Source organism: Dermochelys coriacea, chromosome 22 (genome assembly GCF_009764565.3).
Source record: "Dermochelys coriacea isolate rDerCor1 chromosome 22, rDerCor1.pri.v4, whole genome shotgun sequence".
Lineage (NCBI taxonomy): Eukaryota > Metazoa > Chordata > Testudines > Dermochelyidae > Dermochelys > Dermochelys coriacea.
The window spans coordinates 11,066,763-11,087,142 of NC_050089.1; the positions used below are offsets into that span (position 1 = coordinate 11,066,763).

At 45.1% G+C, this 20,380-nt stretch overlaps 1 protein-coding gene and 2 long non-coding RNA genes across 6 annotated transcripts in view; 2 read left to right on the plus strand and 1 right to left on the minus strand.

The window, feature by feature from the left end:
- LOC119846599 overlaps positions 1-7,981 on the plus strand; it is a 204,894-nt gene extending 196,913 nt beyond the window's left edge. The window contains exon 3 of the long non-coding RNA XR_006276594.1: positions 7,168-7,981. This is a non-coding gene — a long non-coding RNA (uncharacterized LOC119846599). The remainder of the gene's footprint in view (positions 1-7,167) is intronic.
- SORL1 (sortilin related receptor 1) overlaps positions 1-20,380 on the minus strand; it is a 101,357-nt gene that overhangs the window by 55,840 nt on the left and 25,137 nt on the right. For all 3 annotated transcript variants that reach the window (XM_038380420.2, XM_038380421.2, XM_043500806.1), the window contains exons 5-12: positions 17,796-17,863; positions 15,978-16,158; positions 11,926-12,027; positions 10,532-10,701; positions 9,283-9,475; positions 7,263-7,380; positions 6,623-6,696; positions 1,676-1,764 (exon numbers count right to left, since the gene is read on the minus strand). In XM_038380420.2, coding sequence (XP_038236348.1) covers positions 1,676-1,764; positions 6,623-6,696; positions 7,263-7,380; positions 9,283-9,475; positions 10,532-10,701; positions 11,926-12,027; positions 15,978-16,158; positions 17,796-17,863 — 995 coding nt within the window. The remainder of the gene's footprint in view (positions 1-1,675; positions 1,765-6,622; positions 6,697-7,262; positions 7,381-9,282; positions 9,476-10,531; positions 10,702-11,925; positions 12,028-15,977; positions 16,159-17,795; positions 17,864-20,380) is intronic.
- Positions 13,047-19,658, plus strand: LOC122457192. 2 transcript variants are annotated; one of them, XR_006276598.1, is made up of 4 exons: positions 13,047-13,216; positions 14,093-14,203; positions 16,848-16,940; positions 19,612-19,658. It is a non-coding gene; the product is annotated as an uncharacterized LOC122457192 (long non-coding RNA). The 2 variants fall into 2 exon arrangements; XR_006276597.1 differs by lacking the exon at positions 16,848-16,940 and having other exon boundaries at positions 13,064-13,216; positions 19,612-19,656.

The window sequence follows — 20,380 nt, forward strand, 5'->3', positions numbered from 1 at the left end:
ACAAGCAGCTGCATAATTTATCTGGACGATATCTTTTTTTCATAGATACACCTGCACACGTATGTAATAGGACAGTGACAGCTGCTTGCAACTATGTGGCTTAAAATTCTGTCAGTGAGAAAAGCCAAAGCTTGTGAGAGTCTGTGCACAAAAGGAAGAACGTGGCAGAAGCTAATCTGTAGATGGTAGTTGGTTTCCCAACACCACAGATGTGAACCAGAACATATTCAAATTCTCTGCAGGGCTCTCTGACCTTTTTAAGAGAGACTGACCATGAAGCAGTCAAGGGACATTGGTATGAGGCAACACATGTGCTTCCTTGACACAACAGTGATGCTCATATCATAGACTAAGTTTTGGACCTAAGTTTTTGGACACCAAAGCTATGTCAGAGGGGATGCTCCCTTTCAATGTACATCTCTGTAGCATATTTAACTTTTGTAGGAATCCATGCTCTTAGTCATGTTGAAACCTTTCCTGTATAATATTTAAATTAAGCTTTTAAGTTAGTTCACTGTCAGAACAGCTGAGAAAAGCAGCCCTTCCAGTGCAAAAAGAAAAAAAAAGGGAAATTAAGCCAAAGCATTTAATGGCTTCGGGAGAAAACAGGCTAGACTTCTTCCACGTCTCTTTGCAGTTATCTAAAACAGTGGGCTGTAAACTGATCCTGCAAACTGTTACGCATGCAAGTTACCCATGCTCATGCTAGCTGCCCCCAAGGGCTCAGAGGGACCATCCGCACACGAGTAAATGCTTGCAGGATCAGTACCTATGCCGGTAGAGCGAACATAGTAATTACATGCTCAATGACCCACTGTCAATGGCGGGTGTTAAATATTTGGGGTCTCAGGCACACATGTAAAGGGCAAGGGAGACTGGGATTGTACAGGGGAGAAAATGGGGAATGTGTAAAATCAAAACAATAATTTAAAAAATCCTTTCCTCTGTTCTATCGTAATATATAGCTCCGTCCCTGAGAAGCTGGGGATGTGTGTGTAAAAAAAAAAAATCCTAAAAAATATATATATCCTAGTCCAAAGTGTGGCAATGCTACAAACCCTCATACGCATTCCAGTTCTATTGTACGGGGGCTGACCTGCCGCTGCGTTGCAACAGCATACCTTCACTGAAGTTAATGGAATTGCCCTATTGAAAAATGGAAGGATGTATTTGGGGTTAAAGCACTAGGTTAGAGCTTAGGTGACCTTGGTTCAATTTCTAGCTCTGCCAGGGATCTCTTGTTGGACACTTAATGGCCCAATGCCTCAGTTTCCCATCTGTAAAACGGGGATAATGCCATCTCACCTCACAGAAGCTGTGAGAATAAAGCCTGTTGTGTTGGTCATGCACTCAGACACTTTGCCTATAGGGGCCATATAAGCAGCAAGGCAAAGAGAGAACAGTGAAGAATAAGGCACAGAGCCATGGAAATACAGCACTGTACCACAAACAGATGTCCTGTATACCTCAGCCTATTCCTGTTCGTGAGAAGTTTCTTTAAAATTTTTAGAAAGGGGCAGGGGAGAGGGTGATGAATTAGCATATCAAGGATATGTTAAGGGCAAAATCAAGGGTCACTTGCTAGTCTATTGTTTTTGTTGGCTCACATCTCTTGGGAAGTCATCTGCTTCTGTCAGACAGTTTGAAAGAAAACCTATCCACCCCAGTAACTTACTTGAGCTGGTCTGTCTCTGTGCCCTGCGTTATTGCTACGAGAATGCCACCATGGTCACCCCAAGTGTAGTAATGGGGTCCGGACAGTGCCTGAGAAAAGAAACACCGACACAGGGAGCTTAATGAGAGAATGTTGAGGTGGCTTGGATATGAGATTATAAAGCATCACATGAACCATAAAATATAACCACAAAGGCTCTCGTTCATCTGAGTCCTTAAGTATATTCATCGTGTGTTGAAGTCCCATTGAAGCTTTGCTGAATCAGGGCTGAAATCCTTGCTATGAAACACGCTCTATATGAACTGGGTATTTGAACTGTGCTGACTTTCAGGTCTTCTGGGCTCCAGCAATAGAGACTCAAGTGTTTACAGGCTGTGGTCTAGGGTCAACTGGAATCATCGGACTGGAAGGGACCTCGACAGATCATCTAGTCCAGTGGTTCTCAACCAGGGGTCCAGGGTCATCAAAAACAGACCTGAAAGCAGGGCCAGCATTACTCATTGGAGCTGGGGCTCAAGCCGAAGCCCGAGCCCCACTACCCTAGGCTCAAGCTGAAGCCTGAGCAACTTAGCTTTGCGGGGGCCCCCCAGGGCATGGGGCCCCAGACAATTGCCCTGCTTGCGACCCCCTAATGTCAGCTGCAGCTTTTAAAAATCTGCTGGATATGCAAAAAAAGAGTTATTGAGGCACAGGTGGGCCATGGAGTTTTTATAGCATGTTGGGGGGGCCTCAGAGAGAAAAGGGATGAAAACCCCTGATCCAGTCCAGTCCCCTGCACTCATGGCAGAACTAAATATTATCTAGACTGCAGCAGAGTTAATCTGAATTTGCACACCTGTAATCAAGAGCAGAATAGGACCCTGGACCCTTATTCTCCTCTCACTTAAATTGGTGGAAAACAGGAATAATGTCAACGAAGTGAAAGGAGCTGCAACAGTGTAAACGAAATCTAGAGGAGTTTGTTATGTTTGCAAAACCTTCCGGTGAGCTGAGTGGAGACTGGTTGGTTTCCCAGGATTTCAGCCAATTTTATGTTTGAGTCTGTGAGGTTTCTTCAATACTAAGAAGCCAAAGGGTGCTTGGAAACCACATGTTAAATGGTCCAACAGCCAGTTCACACATCCATCATGTGAAGAACTGTCGTGTGTCAGACCCACCCACAGCTCTGTTTTGAAACAATATCAGAATTCGACAGACTGCTACGCTTTTCAGGCTGGAGCAGATGATTTTCACATAGCTGCTTGCCAAAACCGAGAGGCAGAAACCGAGGTCACTGCTGCACAGCTGCATACTCGAAAGTGCTGAGTCATTCCCCTTCTGCTCCCCTCTTTGCACCAAAAGGAAGATTTAGACAATCCCAACGAGTAACTCTGAAGCCAGGGTCTTGTGAACTAAAGCTCCCTCTTGCTCATCACATTTTTACCTTGTACTTTTACATGGAGCCCTCCCCGTGCAAGGTCAAGTCAGAACAGGAAGCACGCATGTGGCTATCTCGCTTTTAAAGATCAAACACTTCCACGTCACCCCAGAAGTTCCTACGTGAAGAAACACGGCTCCCCCATTGCCTTTCCTAGGTTGAATCTTTGATATGTACATGCTTTCAAGGACAGGGGTTCTTTGGACAAGGCTGTATCTCGGCAGTAACAAAAACAGCGGCATGTTCCCACTGCTGCCCCAGCAGCCCAAATGTTAACCAAACCACACAGCATTTACTGGGAGGAAAAGGAGGCCATTTTATTCACAGGATTAAACAGTTTACAGATGTTGAAACACCATATTACACTAACAGCAAAATGTACAGACAGACCACAAACCATGCCACAGACCAGAACACCCAGTCAGTAAAGAACATTCAACACCCATAAACTGAGAACAACATCTCTTTCCACTGGAAGATGCCAAGGGGTTTCTCAGCCACTCAAACAGGCAGAAAGCACTGGCTTTTCTCTGAGTTTTGTCTGCATTTTAAGAGGGCAGCACTCAAACATAGAAGACATATAAATAGGTATATCAAAAGCTTTAATCCAACATGTCTGACGCCTCTGAAAATCCAGAGGAAAACAGCACTAAGCGCAAGAGGAATGTAAACATTATTCTTGCTTCCCCGGGTCCCCTGAATTCAGCAATCCTCAGTGATGCCCCAGTATGTGCTATTATTATTATTTCCATTACAATAGCACCTAGAGGTCCCAACTGACATCAGGTCTCCACTATGCTAGGTACTGCCCCAAAGAATTTGCTATCTAGAGAGACAAGAAAAACAGAGGAAATTATACTGTCTCTCTTTGCAGATGGGGACTGAAGTTTAAGCTCTCTTGACTAAAAGAAAAGGAGTACTTGTGGCACCTTAGAGACTAACAAATTTATTAGAGCATAAGCTTTCGTGAGCTACAGCTCACTTCATCAGATGCATTTGGTGGAAAAAACAGAGGGGATATTGATATACACACACAGAGAACATGAAACAATGGGTTTATCATATACACTGTAAGGAGAGTGATCACTTAAGATACGCCATCACCAGCAGCGAGGGGGGGGGAAAGGAGGAAAACCTTTCATGGTGACAAGCAAGGTAGGCTATTTCCAGAAGTTAACAAGAATATGAGGAACAGTGGGGGGTGGGTAGGGTGGGGGGGGAGAAATAACACGGGGAAATAGTTTTACTTTGTGTAGTGACAAAGGAGGTGCTGTCGTCATCATGAATAGGTCGGAGTATGAACAAGAGGCCACTAGGCAGCTCTCCAACACCACTTTCTACAAGCCATTACCCTCTGATCCCACTGAGAGTTACCAAAAGAAACTACAGCATTTGCTCAAGAAACTCCCTGAAAAAGCACAAGAACAAATCCGCACAGACACACCCCTGGAACCCTGACCTGGGGTATTCTATCTGCTACCCAAGATCCATAAACCTGGAAATCCTGGACGCCCCATCATCTCAGGCATTGGCACCCTGACAGCAGGATTGTCTGGCTATGTAGACTCCCTCCTCAGGCCCTACGCTACCAGCACTCCTAGCTATCTTCGAGACACCACTGACTTCCTGAGGAAACTACAGTCCATTGGTGATCTTCCTAAAAACAACATCCTAGCCACTATGGATGTAGAAGCCTCTACACCAACATTCCACACAAAGATGGACTACAAGCCGTCAGGAACAGTATCCCCGATACTGTCACGGCTAACCTGGTGGCAGAACTTTGTGACTTTGTCCTCACCCATAACTATTTCACATTTGGGGACAATGTATACCTTCAAATCAGCGGCACTGCGATGGGTACCCGCAGAACGCCACTAGCCATCACCTTCAGCCCCCAACGCATCATCAAGGATCTACAACCTATCCTGAAGGACGACCCATCACTCTCACAGATTTTGGGAGACAGGCCAGTCCTTGCCTACAGACAGCCCCCCAATCTGAAGCAAATACTCACGAGCAACCACACACCACACAACAGAACCACCAACCCAGGAACCTATCCTTGCAACAAAGCCCATTCCCAACTCTGTCCACATATCTATTCAGGGGATACCATCATAGGGCCTAATCACATCAGCCACACTATCAGAGGCTCGTTCACCTGCGCATCTACCAATGTGATATATGCCATCATGTGCCAGCAATGCCCCTCTGCCATGTACATTGGTCAAACTGGACAGTCTCTACGTAAAAGAATGAATGGACACAAATCAGACGTCAAGAATTATAACATTCAAAAACCAGTTGGAGAACACTTCAATCTCTCTGGTCACTCGATTACAGACCTAAGAGTGGCTATCCTTCAATAAAAAAGCTTCAAAAACAGACTCCAACGAGAGACTGCTGAATTGGAATTAATTTGCAAACTGGATACAATTAACTTAGGCTTGAATAGAGACTGGGAGTGGATGGGTCATTACACAAAGTAAAACTATTTCCCCATGTTATTTCTCCCCCCCACCCCACCCCACCCCACCCCCCACTGTTCCTCAGATATTCTTGTTAACTGCTGGAAATAGCCTACCTTGCTTGTCACCATGAAAGGTTTTCCTCCTTTCCCCCCCTGCTGCTGGTGATGGCTTATCTTAAGTGATCACTCTCCTTACAGTGTATGATAAACCCATTGTTTCATGTTCTCTGTGTGTGTATATCAATCTCCCCTCTGTTTTTTCCACCAAATGCATCCGATGAAGTGAGCTGTAGCTCACGAAAGCTTATGCTCTAATAAATTTGTTAGTCTCTAAGGTGCCACAAGTACTCCTTTTCTTTTTGCGAATACAGACTAACACGGCTGCTACTCTGAAACCTCTCTTGACTAAGTGACTTGACCAAGTTTGCAAGCAAGGAGTCTGTAGCAGAGCTAGGAATTGAATGTAGATCTTCTGAGTTCACTGCCTTTAACACAAGGCCAACCTTCCTAACCACCCACGCTGACCGACGGTCCAGCTGCATCATGCTGGTCTTGGTAAGTTCAGCCACAGAAGGCTCTAGCTGTATGTTGTGACAGATTTTAACTCTATATTGTTTAGTTCTTCCAATTTTTACATGGTTTTTAATTATTTTAATAAATGATGCTTTGCATACCTATGGTACATGTGGGCATCTTTAACACACTTGGAAAACGTCTTGCAGAACCGTGCAATACAGAAAGAGAAATCTGGTGCTTTCTACTGTTCCAAGCTCTTCCATGGTTGAAATGACATCACCAGAATAATAGCATCTGTCAGAGTAAGTAGGACCAAGAAACATTGGTTGGATGCTCAAAGCCCTTTTTAATTCCATTTCTAGGGTCTTCAGTACATTTCAACAAAAGCTACTTGGTTTGTGCTTTAATTAAGGATGTATCGGTCACCTTTAATACATAACGTACTGTGTAATAGTTATAGACTAATATAGCAATGCTTGCCCCACAGAGGTGCCTTCTTGGCCAAACCGCCATGCAAGTTCAACACAAATGGCATCCTTACCTCTCTCCACCTCGCTCCTGCACTGCTTGAAACGTACACGTTCGTTTTGCTTGCCATATTCTTGCCAACTGAGCCTAAGAGAATGAGAGCGTCATTTTTCTTGATATTTCTTAACACAAACTCAGCCCCCTCTGAGCTATTTTTTAACTTGTAATCAAATGAGTTGTTTTTGAGGAGCTGATTTTTCATACTATCAATGAGTTACTTTAAATAAGAAGTTTTAAAAGATGATTACAGGTTTTAAAAGCAAGCAGGAAAACGACATCAAGGTAAGTACGGCCAGATGAAATCGGCTCTGTTTGAAATGTTCAATAGAGCGAGCCTTCTGCAATAGAATAGTGAATCAGATACGAGTCCCTGTATGTTTTTAAAAAGCCTTCCTCTTGAGAGAGGCAGGAACAGACTACAAAGCATGTAATGGGTTTCTACCTCGAGAAATAGGGTGGTGAAATTTATATGCAGTAATAATTATAGGAGGAGTGCTGAGGACAAAGGATTGCAAAATTCATATTTTAATTGATTTTTTTGTAACGTGTTTTTAATAGATGCAATGGCTCCGACCCGCAATGTGCTGAACGCCTGCAAGTCAACAGGAACTGCGGACAGTACTCACAGGATCAAGCACTTGAGAAAAATATACCTGTGGCAATGATGAGTCCTGGAGCAGATTCTTTGGAGAGAATGGGCATCCTACGCAACTGGAAGTTAAGCAGCTGACTCAGTCGCTGGGCCAGATGAAGAGAGCAGCCCTTTGAAAACTGGAACAGAAAAAACACACTATGCCACTTGCTAGTGCAAAATGCATTTCATGTGCCATGATCCTATGTGAGCATCTCAAAATGCTTCCCAAACCTTTGTAAATTCAATCTTCCAACACCCCCCTAAGGTAGAGAAGAAACCTTGGTCACCTCTCAGCTGTACTACAGCAATGTGATATATCTGCGCATAAAGCCTTCAGCGTTTAAGAAACTCCACTTGGTACAGTCCGCTGCAGCGTGTCACCTCAAGGTATCACAAGCACATCACACCTGCCCTCCACTCCCTACACTGAGCTCCCACAAAATATCAAATCAAGTTCATGGTCTTGGTCCTTCAAGGCATCCAATGGCCTGGGCCCAGGATATCTAAAAGACCCATTAAGGATCCAGTATGAAGACCACCGTGGAAATTTTTACTCCTCTGGCAAAATGGAAATCTCTTCAATAAGGGTAAAGCTTGTCTATACAGCAGAGAGAGGTGGCCCAAGACTGTGCAATGAACTCCCCCAGGAACTAACATCACAAACCTCCGAGCCTCAGTTTCCCCATCAAGAAGAAGAAGAATGCTTCCCTACCTCCCAGGAGTGTTGTGAGGATAAATTCACAGGTCTACGTGAGGTGCTCAGATACTACAAAGACACCACCATAGAAAAGCCAAAAACCAATAAGACTGTATGATGTAAAATCTGCCTATAGTCAACTCTTACGATGAAATTCCTTTTACAGGGGATGTGTTCTGGGTTTTTTCAGTGCCCTGCAAAATGTAACTAAACATATCATTTATTTCTTCTGAATAATAAAAAAAATAAAAGGGGCCTCCAATGTAATCTTTACAAAGCCTAGAAAAACTGTGACCTTCAAAACATTAATTAAAAGCTACATTTGGAAGAAGAAAAATCTCGAAGAACACAAGGGAAAAAAACTCCCAGCACTGTAATCAAAAAGCCACTAACAGACACACAGAAAGTGTTCTATTGTCCAGTCTAATCTGCTTCATGTTTAAGAGACTTTCACAATGAGGAGGCCTTTTAAATATGTCATGCTTGTTCAGTGCATCAAGCCACTTCCCCATGCCAGGTTCTTGTGCCTGGCCCCCAACTGGGGGGGCTAGACTTGGCAGTGAAGGCGGCTTGAGCTCTCCAAAGACAGAGTACATCCATTCATATGCGGGATTCACAAAGACAGGGCACTCCTTAAACCCTCTTACCCCACGCTAAGCGACATCGAGCCCTACATTTTTAGCATCTGTGTGATTTGATATTGAGACAACAGGTGGAATCCTGGCCCTACTGACGTCAATGGAAGTTTTGTCACTGACTTCAACAGGGCCGGGAGTACACCTACAATGTCTTCAAACTGGTACCACCTCAGATCCTTTCAACCGACTCCGTTGTAACAGGCATTTCCTTTCTTTACAATAGACACACAGGAGCCTCATCAACAATCAAGGCTAACATCGGCCTCCTGTAACCAGCCGGCTAGGGACATGAGTGGAAAGGCTCTAGCCCCAGTACTGACCCAGTGCTCCAGGATGATGCTGGGGGCTGTTGGAGGTGCCATCGTTCTGACCGCAACATCAAACCAAGGTCCTGTCTCCCAAGATCCTCAGACACTTTTAGTACTGTAGGGTGCTTAAGTCTGGTCTCCACCCTTCCTGTTTGTAATCTAATTCCCTTTAAAATGATCATTCAACCACAGTCTGTACCACGGGGACTGATGACTGGGTATTTCATAAATCAGATTACATTTTCATTTTTGTCACCTTTCTTTTCCTTTTTATTCTTGCACTGATCCTTCCAAGGGAGCAAACGGTTAATGATTGACCCAACAGTTCTTCAAAGGGGAAACAAGGTTAAAAATGGTCCCTCCCTCCCGCAAACACCAGGTTTTGCTCATTGTTACCTCACAATCTATTTTTTCTCCATAACCTGTATACGCTGGAGCCTGCAGGAATTCCCAGGTTCCACCTTTGTCAAAGGTGATGACAGACCTCATGTTCTCTTCGCTAAACGAGCCGTTTATCAGGGTGGCGATGTACACTCCTCTCACACCCTCGACCCGGTGGAAGTCTGCAAAAGGCTCGTTGGCAAAATACCTGCAACGGCACACACGAGTGGGTCATTTGGTTAACTGCAATAAGCCCTGGGATTCTGGGGGAGAACGCGCAGGTGTGTTCAACATGAGGGACCTCTCTCCTCAGAGAAATAATCAGATCAAACAAAGCATGGAAAGCCAATTTACTGAGCGAGAGTGACTAATTTACCTCTGTCAACTATACTGAGCCCTTTCATCAAATGCTTCTACTGAGTCACCTCAAAGCCCCCAGTAAAAAGAAGCCTCAACCTCTCTGTACCTTCCTCACAGTGTAGGTTCTTCAGACTGAGAGAGGGAGTAATGCTCTGCTCGCTCACGCTAGTCTTATGCCATTAACACAATGGAGTCATAGGCACCAACGGCATGGGTGCTCCGGGGCTGGAGCACCCACGGGGAAAAATTAATGGGTGCTCTGTACCCACTGGCAGCCAAGCTCCCCTCCCCGCCCCCCGTCCCACCTCACCTCCTCCTCCACCTCCTCCCCTGAGCGCGCCACGTCCCCGCTCCTCCGCCTACCTCCCAGTGCTTACAGCCGGGCTGCGTAGCAAGCCCTGGGAGGGAGCGGGGAGGAGCGGGAATGTGGTGCGCTCAGGGGAGGAGGCGGGGCAGGGTTGGGGATTTGGGGAAAGAGTTGGAATAGGTGCGGGGAGGGGGCGGAGTTGGGACGGGGACTTTGGGGAAGGGGTTGGAATGGGGTCGGGCCAGGGGAAGGGTGGAATCAGGGCAGGGGGCAGAAGGGGGGTCGAGCACCCATCGGCTCGAGTGGAAGTCGGCACCTATCAATGGAGTTACACCTAAGGACCTGGTCTAAACATAGGAGCGGGAGCCCAGAACTCCTGAGACCTAATCCCAGCTCTACTACTAACTTCTTCTGTCATCTTGGATGAACCACTTAACAACTCCACCTCCTCTGTAAAATGAGCATAATGCCTACCTTTTAGGGAGTTGTGAGGTTAAATGCTCATTACCTGCTACCCACTGTTGCATCCTCTCTCATCTTGAGTTCCTTAAGCCACCTAGCCCGGGAGTCCCATCAAGCCAGCCCAGCCCTCCTTACCTGACCAGGGTATCACTGCCCGCACCTCCAGGGCTGTAGTACAGCACATTTTCTAAAGACAGAGAAAACTTCAGGCCTTCTGCTTCTGAGATGTAGAGGTTGGTGCTGTTGTTACTGTGGCTGACACACACGAACACCTGGTCCTCAGATGCATCCGCAATGTAGTATTCCTTAGTGGGGGGTCAGGCGGAGGGGTTAATGACATTAATTCACTCAGCCTAGCCATCACTTACATAGATACACGCTGGGAGGTTTTCCCATCCTCCATTGTTTGTCGTTTCCCCTTAGATGCCTAAAAATAAATCCTCCTCCCTCCACCAAAAACAGCTTTTCTACTTGGCAAACAAATTTCTCCCCTATGCTTCTTGCACGTGTCATCTCTCTCTCCCGCTCTCCCCCTCCACCAAAACCCTCCTCCAAGCACAGTCTGTCCACAAAGAAGTCCAACAAAGATTATTAGCGTGGCAGCATACTTAAAATTCATCCTGCTCACATTGGTTCGCCAAGCCGTATCTCTGTCTGGCCCATTTCTGTTTGGATCTGAACAAGGCTGTCAGCGCCTCGAGCACGGAATGTGCCCCTGGGCATACTCCTCAGCAAATACCACAAAGGCAGCAGGGCACTTGTCTGTGAGCTCCTGCTTTGGGAAGCGGCAGAATCAGCGGTGCCAGACCATCTCGGGGTTTGAACCCGATTGATCCATTGTGCCCCTTCTGCATGGCAGAGCGTGAAACAATCCAGACCAGACTGTTCTTTCAAAAGCACTGGCCCACACTGAGCATACGCACACATTCAGGAGGCACAATCCTTCCCCCCAGTTCCCCCCTCCCAAGGGGAACACGTGTACGCTGCACCGTCCTTTTGCAAAGTGCTAGCGGGGAGCAGTCCCCACACTGGCCCGGATTATTGTGGCAGGCCCTTGCATGAGGGGAGAGAAGGCCCCCCCTACCGACAATGATTTTCTGGGACACAGCAATGCTGTCAGTATTTAGAATCCAGAGGCCATTCCCCTCTAGATGACACTAATTTAAAAATCTATGCCTAAAAAAAATGGTCAGAACTATTTATATCGACTCTATCAGGCTCGATCCTGCAAACACGTATGCACGAGTGATTTTACTCTTGTCTGTAGCCCCATTTATATCCATAGGCATCACGCACACAGGTAAAGTTAATCCTGTGTAAACAGCAGGATCATTGTAACACTTTGCTTCCATTCCATTCCAAACATGAGACGGCCAAACTGTTTTGAACTAAGTATAGAATAAGGGTACTTTTGCTACCCATCTAGCTAATGTAGTTACTAGTTAACAAGTAAAAAATGCTATTTGGATCCTAAGGTGCCTTTGGCTGAAGGAGGAATAAGTAGATGCCATAAATCGACTCCATTTTACCTTAACTGGATGTCTGGTTACAAACTGCGCAGCTCGCATTGGCCTGCGGTTGAAGGAAACCCAGAGCTGGACTGAAGTTTGCTGCTGGCTGCCCAATAAATGCTGTGAAGAGGGGGGAAAAACGATAGGAATCTTTTTTTATTCCTAAATTCATAATTCCATAGAGAACAAGTTAAAGACAGACCAGATACAAATTAACAAACTCAACAGTACAAAAGGCAAGCAAGTACCTTACCCACTCTCCAAAAAACCACAACACAATTACTTGATGGCGAGTTTGGATGGGATCCTGAGGTACTAGGATACCACAAACATTAAAATGGCTTAACTGTTCCCTGTGATTGTGAAACCTGAAAACTGTATGCCCCCTTATACCAGTACATGAGATATTATTATTGGTAACATAGCAACCTCTCTGCAATTTATTCATCTATTTGCCCCATATATTGTCAGTGCTAACTAAGGAGACAGGAGCCTTGGAAATCCCAAAGATTGGCTATATGGCTAGAAAACTAGCTTGAACCTGTTGGGGATTTCTGTCCTTTTGAGAAAGGAGAATGAGACCCCTTTCAAATGCACAGCATTAAGTCTTTAGATTCTTCATTGTCCTGAGCACTCTTTCGGAAGTTGGAAACAACCCCACCTTTCAACCGATTAGCCAGGTTTTCAAAGGCTGATGTTTTCCTCCCATAGTTCTTCCAACCAGACTGCATGAAATTAACATGTCTGTTTTTATGTATGCCTTTTGCAGGTTAGCCTCAATACTTTAATGTTGATGTTTACTGTTTTAGGGATGAGTATCACATTTATAAAAATCATGGCCAAAATTTCCATACATGGGATGTCTAAGTTAGGCACCTAAATCTGTATCTAGGCTCCAAAATAAGTGGCCTAATTTTCTGAGTTGCTGAAAACCCACAATTCCCACTGAAATCAATAGGAGTCAAGGGTGCTCAGGACCCAGGCAATGAAGGTGCCTGTAATCAGATGTACCAAACCCCCACTGAGCAAACAGAAGCTGACCAATCACTGTGGGCCTAGGAGACCACACCCTTTGCCCCTGCTGCACATGCTCCAGGTGGAGGGGACAGATAAAAGGAGGCAGCCCAGCTCAGTTGGGGCTAATGGAGGAGGGAAAAGGACATATGTTGCAGGTGCCTGGAGAGGAACTATTGACTTCCCAGGTTGTTGGGACTATGGAGCTGGATTATGCTGTGCATGACTGGCTGACCACAGAGACTGGCATGCTGAGTCACTGCTAGCCCAGGAGATGCCTGAGATGGGCTTTATGGTAGGAAGTGACCCAGGGAATGTATTAGGAGCTGATGCTTGAACCCTTAATGTGGAGTTTACTGTCTTCATCGGGCCCTGGGTCAGAACCCAGTGGCCTAGGGTGGGCCTGGGTTCCCCTCCCCCAGCATTTACCACTAGGCATGGCTACTGGGGGCTCCTGATTTAGACTGATTGCTCACTCTGCCCTGCACAGAAGGTCAGACTCTCCCCTCCCCTACCCCAAACTACTTTTATTTGCCTCAGCCAGGAGGCTGAGGGGCTGCAGACTGATAGCTTGCTCAGTCCCGCAAGGAGTCCTGGGCCCCTGGATCATGATTGACTCAACAGAGAATCCTGATAACTGTGTGATGAGGTGTATCAACCCCACAGTGAGCAAATGAGGGTGGCCCTGCTCATAATGCTGAGCCCCGGTTACAATGTCTAAATATGGATTTAGGTGCCTAACTCAGTGTTGCCCACTCACCCAACTTTATTGCAATTCTCACAATAGTAATTGTTTGACTTAAAGCCCAAGCTCCAGGAGTCATGGGATTATGTGAGACTTGACTTGTTTTTACTAATCCTTATGGTTGCAGAGGAAAAATTGAAAATGTAACCCAAGTGAATCCTAAAGGCTAAAAATCCAGCAGGCAAACAAAAAAGAAAATTAAATTTTATTACATTGTTAAAAATCTCATGATTTTTTTGGGGCCTGACTTGGGAATTTTGAACATTTAGGATTGGCGATGCTGCTAAACTTCATGCTCCCAAGTTAGATATTTAAAAATAGCAAATTTTCTTCTGTTACTCAAAAGTGCTCAGATTGTTATAACTGCATTGCCAAGGGGAACAGGCAGAGGGACATCCTGAAAACCTCTCTTCCCCAAATCTGCAGTGCTGGGGACTGATCTCATGCCACTTTGACAGCAGTAAGGAAGACTGATCCAATGATTGAGGCACTGGTCTGGGGTTCAGGTTCAATTCCCTGCTCCACCACAGACTCATGGTATGTCTGTGGTCAAGTCATTTAGACTCTCCATGCCTTAGCTTCCCAGCTGTAAAATAGGGATAATAGCACTACCCTCCCTCAAAGGATTGTTGTGAGAAAAAATGCATTAAAGATTGAGGAGCTTAGATACTAAGATAATGGGGGCAATATAAGGAAGATGTGGGGGACAAAGGCCTGTATCTCACAGAACAAGACAGGAGTACAAATTAGCAATGTCTGCTTCCTATTTGGGTTAATTTAGCACTAAAAAGCATGCAGCTCCCATTGACAAAGCAAGAAAGAATATCTTAATTCTCCCATATGATGCAGGGCCTGATCCTGCTTTGGAATAGGCCCAGTGCCAGCTCAATATATTCAAAAAGTTGAGGGTTCAGTTTTTGTAGGACTTAACTTTTAGCAATTTAAAGTGTCCTTCAAACCATTCTCTTCAGACATGCTTTTATCTGTTGAGCATTCACATGGCTAAAGGTAAACATTACTCCTGCTCCAGTGTAGGCTTGTGACTTAATGCTGCAGAATCCACAGAAGCCTTAAACATTTGGGGGAACCACAGAGAAGTGGCTAGGGGCTGACTTGTTAAAAAGTCTTGATAGTGTTAGGATAAAAACATCATGTGGTGTTCTGGGGGGGGGGGAATAAAGCTTTTCATATCACATTAGAATAATTTTGAAGTCTGTCAATTTAGTGGCCTTAATCTATTTGAAACGTCCTAACTAAATTATTGCAGGTATATATCCTCTTTTCTTAGCTCCACCCCATTATCGTAATTCTGCCTTCCCTTTACTTATAAGCGTTTAGTTCTTTCCTGCCAGAATTCCAGCCCTTTGCAGCCTGACCTAGTTCTGCCTAACTCACTAAAATCAAATAAATCTATAAAAATACTGCTGTTCCAAGCAGGGCTCCTATTAATCCTGCACTGCAAATTGTTAGGCCAAGTGTCAGCATTTTTCTTTATCTGGTCATTTTAGACCATGCCTTTCCAAAGAGCCATTTAGCCATTCTTGTTCATGTATGCTACGGTAAGATACCAGATGAACAGCCCTGGAGACTGGACTCCTGTATTTATCCATGCAGCATGGTGGTGCTTTTACAGTGGGCTCAATAAAACATCTCAAAGTACTTTGATGCAGCAGTAGGCAAAGTTTTAGACCTACTAAATGCTCTAATCATCTCTCTAGACGATTCATTTGAATGTGTGTCAGCTCTCAGCAGAAGTCCTGACTGGCATGTCCAGGGTGCTGTTTGTTAATATGCTGTGGGTTTTTTAATTTTCACCCCTGGTGTCAGAAGCTGTATTTCTCTTAGAAAGCACAAGGCTGAGCGCCAGTCACTAAAGGACAATCAAGTCAGCTCACTAACTCCAGCCAATTTTTCTTTCTCAAACTGACAATAACCTTACACAATCTTTAATGCTTTGCCTCAAGGCTTGAAGTATATTCCCTTACTTTTGTTCTGTCATTAATGGAGCCTGACTAGCTAAGCATTGTCTGTTACTATACTGCATGTTCAGAGCCCAATTCAGTTCTGTGAAATCAGAGCCCTTCCACTGACTTCAGAGGGTGTTAGATGGGATTCAAATAATCATAATACCTAGATCCTTATATAGTGCTTTTCATCTATAGATCTCAAAGCGCTTTACAAAGTAGGTCAGTATCACTATCCCTGTGTTCAGAAGGGGAAACCAACGCAGTGAAGTGACTTGCCCAAGCTCACCCAGCAGATCAATGTATTGCATAAGCCTACACAGTGATTTTTCTTACATGCTACTTACCACAGTCTTTGTGGCAAACAGATACTTGTCCCTGAGCTGGAAGTCTTCAACCTCTTCTAGAATGATTTCTTTATTTTCCCTGGTTTGAAAGAAATCTGTGCTGCGAATTATAGTTGAGGACCCTGTAGGCTCATGTCGTTCTATGTAAACTGTCTTCAGCTTATCGTACGGGTCAATGCCCCTTGTATTCAAAAAAAAAAGCAGGTATATATTTTTTTGTGCTCACACCACGATCAAGATAGCACCAGGTATTTATAAGCAAGTCATTTAACAAGAGACGGGTTCAAACATCAAAACCTGGATTAGAATTTTGAACACCCCGAAGCTGGATAATGAGATCTGGGGTTTTGGCTCACCTCATAAAGAGGTTATGTGCAAAATTTGGATCTAAATTCTGATTTGGATTTTTCAAACCACTCACAGAACAGCTGGTCAAAATAAAGGGTACAACTGCAAAAAATATCTGACATTCCCCCCTGCATTTTTTAATTGATCAAGATGTATTGAAAAGACCAATTTCAACAGCTGGTTGAAAACCAAGGAAATTGCAATGTTTTGTTTTTTTTCCTCGTTTGTTCATAATCCATCTGAAAGTCAATCGTTTTCTCCCCAACTGCCAGACAAGTTAAGAGGAGTATTTTATTAAATTTAATAACATTCAAGATGTAGAGAGATGGTTTTGGTTCAGTCCCATGTGCATGTTTCAGAGACTTATCAAGGCAAGTTACTTATCACTAGAATGTAAAAAAACCTGCAAGTTAGAAACTGATGGTTTCTTGTACTGAACAACAAAAGTAATCACAATGGAAGAGCAACTGATAACTGGAGAGCATGTACTATTTTTTGTTTACTACTCTGAAATCTCTTTAGTGACCACTCAAGGAACCAGCAAAAAATCACCTTCCATTCAGAAATTGGGCCCTTAGTGCAAGTTTCACTGCAAATTGGTGGCATGAAATAGATGTAAGTAGTTTTGATATCCAGGGACTTTCATTAGCTCTAAGGCCTGATCATGTGCCATTTATGTCAATAAGAGTTTAAATCTTGAGATCTTTCATTCAAAAGACTCTCATTGCAGTTAATGATTAGAGTAAAACTGACCCTCGGACCCACAACAGATCTTGAGTCTGATATTCTGCTGCAGCTGTCTAACAGTGCACAAAACAATTTAGGACAGGAAGCAAAGGAGAATAGTCTCTACCTGAAACTGCAGGAGTTCAGGGAATAACTGCATGAGCTAGATTTGGGGGGGGGGGCGGCAAGACACCCCTACTCAATGAACAGTAAGTTTTAAAAATGGTTTTTAAATGTCCCTCTTAGTATTATGTTTTGCTACAATGCTTAGGGGCTCCAGTCCTAGATCAGTATTCCAGGTACTGTACAAACATGGAAGAAAAAGATAATCCATGTCCCTTAGCCTCATGGGTCAAAACCTACCGACAGGACAACCTACTGACCCACCAACACCAGCTATATGCTGGTTTTTCCTTCACAGACTCTATCCAAATACCAACACAGCTTCATAATCCTTAGCTTGTGAAAGCTGTGGGGGCATAATATGGGTCAAGCTGGAGAAGCTCCAAGTACTATTAGCTTTCTTCTGTCATGCTTCTGCCCCATATCTCCATGGTAAACTGCTGTGATCTGATTGCCATTTATTACGGGGTTAACTTTGGGGGTGAATAGAGTTCTGTATCTCAATACTTGCCAGCATCTTCTATGCCTGAGTTCTTGGCAAAGGATGGGGGAGAAGTAAGGAGGCCTGGGAGGACATAAAGGGGGAAAGGTTTGATAGTGACTCAAAGATCCAGTACATACCAAGAAAAAGATTTCACATGTTCCTGAATCATTATCCAGGTCTGCCCAAAATCGTCAGATTGCCAGAGCTGCAATACAAAATGTCAGACACAGGTGGGACTCAGATACTCTAGGCACTAGAGCAGGGGTGGGCAAACTATGGCCCGTGGGCCACATCCAGCTCTCCAGCCGGTTTAATCTGGCCCTTGAGCTCCCGCTGGAGAGCAAGGACTGGGGCTTGCCCTGCTCCTGCACTCCAGCCGAGGAGCGGGGTCAGAGGCCTCTCCGCATGCCAAGGTTTGGAAGCTAGTGGGAGCTGCAGGGGCAAGGCCTGTGAACAGGGCAGCGTGTGGAGCCGCCTGGCCGCACCTCCAGATCGGAGCTGGAGTGGGGACATGCCGCTGCTTCCAGGAGCTGCGTGAGGTAAGCGCCACCTGGTGCCTGGACCCCTGACCCCCTCCTGTGCCCCAACTCCCTGCCTCAGCTCTGATCCCCCCCACGCCCCAGCCTGGAGCCCCCTCCTGCACCCTGAACTCCTCACTTCTGGCCCCACCCCAGAGCCCACACCCCCAGCCAGAGCCCTCACATGCACACCCCCACCCCAGCCCTGATTCCCCCTTCTGCCCTCTGAACCCCTTGGTCCCAGCCTGAAGCACCCTCCTACACCCCAAATCACACATCCCCAGAGCCCACACCATCAGGCAGAGCCCTCCCCCCTGCACTCCAACCCCAATTTCATGAGCATTCATGGCCCACCATACAATTTCCGTGGCCCTCAGGCCAAAAAGTTTGCCCACCCCTGTACTAGAGCCTAAATCATTGCCCAGGCTGGATTAAAAACTAAAGGGCTAAATTCTGGAAGTCTGTTCTGTTGCTCCCCAAATCATACACTACATAAGCAGGGCTGACTTGGGACCTGGATTCTCACTCAAAGCAGCTCCATGCACTACTACTCTACAAGAGAATGCTGCCAGAAGCAACAATTATCTGCTTGTAAATGTATAGGAGCCAGATGTCAGGTTCAGGTGAATCTGCAATCCCAAAAACCTGGATAGATACCATATTACTGCCTGCAGAGACGTCCTTGCAGGAGGCTAACCAGAATTAGGAATAACTTCTAATGTGAAAGCAATAGCAAGTGACACACCTCAGGGGCGGAGCCAGTCTTGCTCTGTTTCTATTACAATATCAACCACCATGTTGGCGCTTAAATCATAAGAAGTACATTTTTTGCTGGTTTGTGCAAGGAACCAGCCAGATTGCAGACCCAATTTTCAGTGTAACAGTTTGATTTCAAAAGGCAGTGATCACCAATAAATCTAGCAAAAAAGGAGTACTTGTGGCACCTTAGACTTACAAATGTATTTGAGCATAAGCTTTCGTGAGCTACAGCTCACTTCATTGGATGCATTCGATGAAGTGAGCTGTAGCTCACGAAACCTTACACTCAAATAAATTTGTTAGTCTCTAAGGTGCCACAAGTACTCCTTTTCTTTTTTGCAAATACAGACTAACACGGCTGCTACTCTGAAATAAATCTAGCATGACTTATAAAGGCACCATTGCCACCCATTAGCAATGTAGTTCAGCACATTCAGAGCGGAGAATTAAGCTCTTTAGCTCAGAATTAAGAGTACAAGGCTGTAACAGTCTGCAGTACAGTGACTAAGGACTGGTTATTGCCCTTTCACTGATCTAGCAGAATGGTGATGTTTGATTGTGCCTGAAAGAAGTGATGTGTGAGCATTAGTCTTGGTCCTTGCCATTTCAGAGATAAGGCACATTTATTTAATCCTCTAAAATATTACTCTGCTTCCATGGCACCCTTCTTCTGCAGATATCCAAAAGCTTTGCAAATATGCATGTAGACCCTTACAAAGAAAAGTATTATTTGTCTTACAAATAGGTAAATTAGAGTTCAGTGATATGATCTAACCAGTCACACAATGAGTCAGCTGCAAAACAGGGATGAGAACCCAAAAGTTCTGACTCGGACAATTGATCAAACCGCATGATCAACCCTGTCTCTGCATTCTCAGCTGGCCTAGTGACAGCAGCTAATAAAAACACAGGCCAATTCTGAGCCTTATACATCCTTCCAGCTGTGTACGGGGTATGCAAATGAATTGCCAAGTCCTGGGGGTGAATTCCCAAGGTGCAGGAGCAGGTCAGGCAAAGGAGTAGACAGGCTGAGAGTAAGTGCAGGAGTAGTTTATTGAGTTCAGCACTATGCAGGTTGTGAGCACGTGGTAACCCCGAGGAGGCTGCTTTAAGTTAGAGGGGTTTGGGGGCTGCTCTATCTTTTTGTAGGACTCACTTCACACATTCCAGCAGCAGCCCAGAATCAGGACAACACACACAAGTGGCATAAAGCTTACCTTTCTCCAACCTATGCCTGGGTTGTGCCTTCTGTACTGTCTGTCTGATGATGCAGCACAGAATCCAGCCCCTTAGTATGCAACTTAAAGACTGGACTGTAAAGAGCACTAGACTTTCATTTGTGTTTTAGGCGAGGAGGATCTAGCTTTAAAAAGTGCATGCACAAGTATTTAAAAAGCTTTACCACCCACCCCCAGCCCAAAAAGAAGCCATTTGCGCCAAAGCAG